The 7,921-nt window shown below is 42.0% G+C and overlaps 1 protein-coding gene across 7 annotated transcripts in view; it reads right to left on the bottom strand.

The window, feature by feature from the left end:
- Nucleotides 1-3,709: 3,709 nt before the first annotated feature.
- Nucleotides 3,710-7,921, bottom strand: part of ETS1 (ETS proto-oncogene 1, transcription factor) — a 129,393-nt gene continuing 125,181 nt past the window's right edge. For 5 of the 7 annotated variants that reach the window (XM_037736179.1, XM_017523570.2, XM_017523571.2 and 2 more), the window contains one exon: nucleotides 3,710-7,497. In XM_037736179.1, the coding sequence (XP_037592107.1) occupies nucleotides 7,282-7,497 (216 nt within the window). In that variant the 3' untranslated portion in view covers nucleotides 3,710-7,281. The remainder of the gene's footprint in view (nucleotides 7,498-7,921) is intronic. The other 2 variants (XM_017523597.2, XM_037736184.1) reach the window with 1 other exon arrangement.

The following is a 7,921-nucleotide window of genomic DNA, read 5'->3' as shown; positions in this document are numbered from 1 at the left end:
CCCCCAGTGTTCCAGGGTTAGCCAGTGAAGAAAATAATTCCCCTTGGGCTCAGGTGCACAGCTCTGTGCTATCATGATGAAAATTTGGCCACAGAAAAAACAGGTATTTGAATGAAATATCTGTTACCCATAAACACTGGTCACACTGGTCATTGTCTTCACCATCATTCTTACCTTGCCTCAAACATGGATAAGCATCTCACATTAAAGGTGCACTGACTGCACTGTATTTGCAAATTTCTTATTCTCATGGAAGGAAGAACACCTGGAACCAAGTTGGCCTACCTGAGTAGATTGGCAGAGAGAGTCCCCCGTTCAATCACACTTGGAGTTTTGAACTTGCCTTCCCCTGAGATCTGTAAGAACAATGACTGTTCCTTATGAACACAACACAGTTCCAAAATCATCTGGAAGCTCTTGATCTCATCTCTCCTTCTAAAGTCAGGAATATCCTTGCTTCACAGAGGCAACCCCAGACCAAACCAGCTCTCATCATTAGCTTTTCAGGCTTGTGAAGACAACTGCCACTTCTTTGAGTATCCCTGGACATGTACTATTTCTAGGCACATCTGGGGCCAGCCTTTGACCAGGTATAAGAAGAGTCACAGCTGAAACTGCAGGTTTGCCTATAAAAAGTTTAAAACGAGACTGTGACTACCCAGGGCCAGGGGCTCAGGCTGACCATGTGGAGTGGAGAGGGAGAAGGTAGTGACTCTATCTTGACCCTCACTAATTCCCACAAGAGGCTGCTGAAAACATCCTTGTGATTCTAAGTTGTATCACAACTTAGAATGGAATGACCAGGGCTGACCTGACATCAAAGCTCTGTAGAAATGCTGTGGTCCAGAGAGCACGAGAGCCTGAGTGGCAGGGAAGAGAGATTAGAGATAGGACGGTAAACTCAAACAGGCTTTGGGGATTGTGGAGCCTGCCACGAGCCTGGCCCTTGTTGATTTCCTGGGTTGCTGCGGGCAGATGATCATCGCTATCATTACTTTGGATGTCAGGACATTGAGATACACCAGGCAATCTGATGCAACTGGGTTTTCCAGGACAGAAGTGTTTGCCAGGAAAGTGGAAACAGGGAAAGGGACTAGAACATTGAGTAAATCAGGAAGTGGCACTGACCAAGGGACAGAGAGGCCAGAGCCACTTTACCCCCTAATTTAAGGTTCTCAATTGTCAGCAAATGGTTTTTCCTCAACTTCAAACCTTGTGGCATTTTCACCAATTGATCAACACCTGCTTTTATCAGGCTCCTTAAATCTCTGCCTCACTGCAAAAAGTGACAGGGGAATGCTTTTCTCTTCTATTATTTAGGTGAGGATTCTCACGGCATGGAGGGATGTCACAGAGTAATGAGATGCCAGCAGCATGCCGAGCCAATATGCCCATAAAGGCAAGGGCCAGGTCCTGAATCCAGCCACCAGGAGGATCAAGGATCCCTGTATACATGCCAGAGAAGGCACTCTGTACAACTAGAACTGAGGCGCAAACCACTTTCCAGAGCAGCCCCTAGGGAAAAGCAGTATGGAAGTGAAAGAGCTCACTTACTAAAAGAAGACTTTGTCCTTGTCCCATATTTGATGTATGAAATGTACCCCTTAGTAACCAGGCCTGTGGCTCACAGAGTTGGTGAGCCATCAGCCAGCATCATCAAAAGAGACTTTTCAGAGTTCTTTGCCAGTCATATGGCGTCACGGAAAGAACAGGGATCAGAAGTCAGATGGTTCTCTGATGAACCTGATGGCCTCTTGTACTCTCTTCCACTGTAGGCTCTGGAATAAAATAAGCTTCATGCCAAGTAAACATGGAATGTGGATAGATATCCACACAGGGGTCACAAAATTAAATTCTATGGGGACAAGGCAGGAATGTGAATGTGTGGGCTTGACCTATGAGAGAGAAAATAGGAGACTGGTACGCACCTAAAGGAGGCAGTTTCCGTTCAGTGCCCACAGTGGTTGCTATGAAGAAATGCCAGAATCCAAAGACATCCCGTTACCCTGCTATAGTACATCCTTCACTTGGGCTGCGTGGGGTAAGCGGTTCTAACACTGTGAAGGCCAAACTGCCTATCTCTATGGCATGGAACCAGTCTGTGTGTGACCTCTAGTTCACATTGTTTGCCTCATTGTACCCAAAGCACAAATCACAATCCTTTTCCTTTTCAGGTTAAAATAGTTACATTTCATTATACTAGACACCTCTGCCAATCCTTTTTTGTTTCTTTTTGTCTTGAGTGCTGTAGCTTGCTCCAATTTCATAGCACTATTGTCAGAGTCGACTTGATTCATTTTCTTATCCCATCACCTCCTGAAAGCTGGTCAAATCTACAGAGTGTGACCATCTCCTCCTCTTTCCCCTTGTGTCTCCTTCTGTCCTCACCCTACCTGATCCTCCCAAATTCTGCAATTGTTTTTGAAGATATTGTCTTCCCTCCAAGCCCCCACCACCTCAGCTTCAACGGTGATCTCAGCAGTATTAAGAGAAATCACCCAAGCCCGGTTGTCTGAGGGCTCCTCATCTGAACTCTAGCTCCTGGTGGGAGAAGTGTAGGCCTAACCTGACTTCATTCAAGTACATCTTGTAGCTTTTACCCTGGTCAGCATAAGTGAGGTACTTGGAGGGGTAATAGCAACTTGGCACTGAAGAAAAGCCCTCTGGCTGAATCCTTGAAGCAGAAACCTATTCTCTGTGTGCTGTTTATTCAGGGGAGGAAGAGTTCGAATGTGGCCCCAGGTTGGCTCAGGAGTTGTGGCTTTGCCCAGGTTTGAAGCTACAAACAAACAAACAAAAATATTAGGACCTAAAGCCATTTTCCCAAAGTCTCCCAATGAGTGGTGGTGGCTTGACCAGGATGGGGGGCTGGAGCCATCTTCGCGGCTAGTCCGGCTCCTTGACCACCAGACCACACAGTCTGTGCTTAACGTGTACTCAGCAAACCTCAAGCTCCAGGCCTGAAGAAACAGATTTTCCAAAAACAGACCTCTTTTTGTGAACAATTCAGCAAAAATTCTCTTTCCAGCTGTGAGCTGGGATTCATGTTGCAAATGTTGGTGTTAATTAAAAACATCCACCTTCTACAGTTTCAGCAACAAGGAAAAAACACCATGCATGATGCGTTCCTAAGCTCTCCTCTCCAAAGCACTTATAAATATGATTCTATTTATGGCATGAGTTGCTAGGGGTTTCTGATAGATATTATCATTCCCAATCTTCAGCTCCAACGATAAAGTTGGGGCCAAGGAGATGGATGCAAAGGGCCGAGTTGCCAAAAAGCAAAATTAGTATCAGTGGTGGATCCAAGAATACTCTTTCTTGCCCACAGGATCCACTAAAGAGGTTCAACTTTCTGTATTCATATCAGGAAGGGTACCTAGCTGAGATCAAATGTTTATCTGTTGAATCATTAAAAACTTTCTTCACGTGGCTCTTAGTCCTTCAGACGTGAAGAAATGAGGTCTGACAAGGCCAGGGGCATTCCACAAAGGATGACACAATATATTCAATGATTGAGATGTTTGATGACTTCCCTATATGCCTATTATAGTTCTCACCTTATTAGGAAATCTCTAACTCCAATGGTCCTAAGCTACTGAGATCAGGAAGACTGAGCTGCATCCCTCTGTGCTTGCCTCTGATTGGTGGATTTGCCCTGCTTTAATACATGATCCAGACAAGAAAGAATCAAGCCAGAGCCACAGCATTATGAATGAAATTCTTTGTTTTTAATTTCACACAGTTTAAAATACAATATGAAATCAGGCTACAGTATATAAAAAACTCTCCAGCAAAATGATGTGCCAGCATCAGCTACTAAAATAAACAAACAAAAAACTCCGCCATAAGAATTTTTTTGCATTTTTTTTAAAAAAACACATTGACACTTACATCGCTACATCTCTAAGCTACCTCAGTTCTGATTTTTAAAAAGCACCTGCTTTTCCTTTTTTTTATCTTGCTTTTAAATTTTCAGCTTTTAAAAAATATAAATTATATGAAAATACAAGTTGGAAAATAGTCAAACACAATATAACATCTTTTTCATCCCTATACTTCTCAGCTTAAAAAAAAAGTATTCTTAAAAAAAAAATTCAATAACTGAGGCAGTATTCCTGATAATTTTATTTTAATATATATATTTTATATATGTATATGTATACATATATTTATGGTTCCTTGAAACTTCTTTGGAATGTAGGTAAGACTTCAACAAATTTATATAGACCCCAACAGAGGAAGCAGCATGCACAGCATGACTAGAAGAGAGAAGGTATATTTCTCACCATGAAGGTTAGGCAGGTTAATGCTCTAAAACCCAGAGTGTTCATCTCCAAAGTGAGGAAAAGCACATCTGATCTTTGAATGCTACCTCCAATCCCCACGGCCACAAAATCAGGGCTCTATGTAGGGAAGTCCCTCCCCAGAATGGAGAAGGGAACAAAAGTGACTCTGAACCCTAAAGCCAAAACCGACAAAGGTTAAGGCATCTCTGGGAAAATAAGGGTTTCACCCAGCTAGACCAGATTTGCCCATCCTTCCTCTGAAGTTAACGTGTGTTTTTAAAAAGCATAAACGCAACATTTCCAGTGTATAAACCACCCACCACTCTTCCTGGGATGATCTCTGGCCTTTGGACAAAGGAGAAAAAACATCTGGCCAGATCAACAAAGCTGTCTTAACTAATACACTATCTACAAATCCTGAAAATGGTGGACCGAGAGAGAAAGGGAATCTCAGCAAACAGGCAGGTGGAGGAGCACTAGGAGGCACTTTCTAATATCTTATCTGCTATAGGAATTGCAAGAGTTATACTCACAGAAGGGGAGTTTCCAACATAAATCTAACAGGAAAGGTGGATGATTTGAGAAAGTGATTTTATGCCTGGCTGCAAACAGCAAGCAATAACTGATACCCGGCCTTGGTTCTACTCTTAACCATTATTGAAATGTGGAAAGACTTAACTAGATATCTCAGGTATTATTTCAGCTGCAGATTTGCATGTCTGCAAACACACACAAACACACACACACACACACCACTCACACACATGCACACATTCACACACACCTTTTGCCAGTGCCCAACAAAAATCACATAATCTAAGAGAAAACAATGTAGTCCAAACAGTTCCACCCAACACTCCCTGAGCAGCTCCTAAAATATTTTGAGAGCTTCATTAAGGCACCTGCATCCAAAAGATCAAAATACACAGCTGGGATAATTCTGCCTTTGCTTTCCATGCAGACACTCCAATTCATCAGTATGGGGACACTCATGAATCACAGAGCTATATGTTCCTGATAATTCTGGGTCTTCAAGAGGATCTGGGAGTAAACAACAATCAACTTTCTTGAAGATATGCTAGAAAGTAGTTAGTACTTCCTATTTCTCATCCAAATCCCAAAAAGGGCCAGCCCTGAGAAGCGCATCTGAAATGTTTCTTCCCTTCTCTCATGGAAGTCCATAAAGTTGCCCCCCTTCCTCATCCTTTCAACTGGGCAACTATAGAGTGAGGAGATTCTAATTGTGTTAGGCACTTTTCCTCACCAGTTAGATGTTGATTTTTCCCCCAAAACTCCATTTTCAGATCCACCCTCACAACCAGCAGAAAGATGACTACCTCTCTTGACTAAGTTTGTATTTAAAATTTGGGGGAACTAAAAATCTATTCAAATCTCATGGACAACCTTATTTTCTTCACTGAACCTCCTTCCTTTGTTTCCTTTGCCTTCAAGTCATTCCTCTCTTCTGGAATTAACCTTCACTTACCCTGTGCCAAGACATCAGCCCCAAGCATGAGGCCCTAGCACCACCTGTACCATTCACTTTGCATGCACTGTCTCACCTGACATCCTACCGCACTAATTTAAATTCTTCAAAGGAAAGCTTTGCGCTTCTCTTCCAAAGACAGCCAAATCACACTTTATTGAAATGCTCTCTTAATTCCCATCACTTCTAAAACTCAGCAGGTCTAAACTCTTCAACTTATGTCATGTCTCCAGTTACTCTTTCACTCACCAATCAGAAAGCCATACATTTCTCTCTACTGAATAACAGAGTGGGGAGGGGCGGTGCAAAAAATGGAGGATTCTTAGAAAATAAGACATAAAAGAAAAATTACAGGGTGCTAATTTAGAACAACATGCATTCAGGACTTATTTCTTAAGACCTGAGGGGTAATGCCCATGCATACAGCTTTTATTCCAAGTCATCTATGCTACAGGTATAGGACTAAGAAAGAACCAAGTCAATCTTCCTCCTTCGATTTCCTTTCCATGACTTCAACAGTGCTCCTACGTTTACTGTGGTCCAAAACCAGGGATGCAAAATACATTCAGTTCAAAGACTTAATGCTTCTTAACTCAACATTAAGTCCAAACCCCGAGAATCCACTAATAACAAGTAAGTAAAGGAATGTGATAATACTTTTTTAATTGTTGATGACATTCACACACATCATTCCCCTGTACTCAAATCAGCATGAATTGTCCTTCTTTTATAAGTCCCATGAATTTGGGATCCCTGATCTCAGTGAGAGCGTTTTGCTTTTCCAATGGGGTCTATATAAACAGTTTTCTTTCACTGTGACAGAATCCTCAGCCGGCAAATAAAAACAAACTTACATGATATTGCAATACTGAGACCACCTTAGAGCTTAAGACGATTTTTAAGAAAAAAAATACTGGCACAAAATTTAATAAAATAAATTTGAACACAACAATGGTTTTGGCCCCTCCCCACCGAAGTCCATCTTTGTTTCAAAACTAGAGTGAAAGGTAAATAGTTCTCAGTTTTGAGTACATCCCACCCCAAAACATGTTTCATCCCACCCACCTCTTTTTTTGCCCTCCCAGATCTAAAAACAAAAGCAAATTAATTGCCTTACATCAGTTTCATGAGTTCTGATGTGACAATGTCTCTTGCTAATGGGTCCACAACTCAAGACACTTTTTCATGGATGATTTTTAAACATGATTGGACACATTAGTCTCTTCCTCTCTTAGGCCAGAGCCTTCAAGCTTCTGAGAAGACCCTTCTTCCTCTCCCAAAAATTTGCTCAAGAATTTCTGGTCCCACCCACCCCACAAGTCCTGGCTTTCCTTTTCCAACTGCGCACAATTGATTACAGCTGCAACTGACTTAGCTCCCACCCCTGAAGGTAAAAAATGAGTTCTGGAAAATAAAAAATAGAATAACAATTAAAAATTCAAGAGTCCAACCAACGTGGCTGTCCTGGGAAGGTCTCAGCAGGGTTCCCCCAGCTCTTCAGTGCTATCACTCATCGGCATCTGGCTTGACATCCAGCATGGCGTGCAGCTCCTCAGGGGTGTATCCCAGCAGGCTCTGCAGGTCACATACAAAGCGGTACACGTAGCGTTTCCCGGCTGTCTTGTGGATGATGTTTTTGTCGTAATAGTAGCGTAGGCCACGGCTCAGTTTCTCATAATTCATCTTAGGTTTGTTTTTCCTCTTTCCCCATCTCCTGGCCACCTGAAATTTAAAAAGAAAAATAAAGGAGGAATAGGTAAAAATCTACAAGATTGGCCAAATATATATGTTTGTATGCCTATGTTCTATACCCATTCACGGTGAACCATGATACTCAAGTAAGACAATTTGGGATTCATGTAGATATAGAAAATATTTTTCTAGTTTATCTCTTCTGAATTCCATGTTTCATGCATGGATTGGGCAGGGATGGGAGTCACAATGATTCTTTCAGTTGATGAAAACACAGTGACCCTAAGCTTTTGTGTAACAGGATTAAATATTTGACTTCAAACAAACAAACAAGAAGAAAAGCCACACTATACACTCTCCTCTTTCCCCATATTATTAGTAAAATCTCCTTGCTTCGCAAACATGAAATCTAACAGGCAGGTGTGAAGGGGAGGGGCTGAGCTGCAATCATACC

The sequence above is a fragment of the Cebus imitator genome, unplaced genomic scaffold, assembly GCF_001604975.1.
Source record: "Cebus imitator isolate Cc_AM_T3 unplaced genomic scaffold, Cebus_imitator-1.0 Scaffold0, whole genome shotgun sequence".
NCBI classification, from domain to species: Eukaryota; Metazoa; Chordata; class Mammalia; order Primates; family Cebidae; genus Cebus; species Cebus imitator.
Note: the sequence above shows the minus strand (reverse complement) of the source record. Positions and strands in the feature narration are given on the sequence as shown.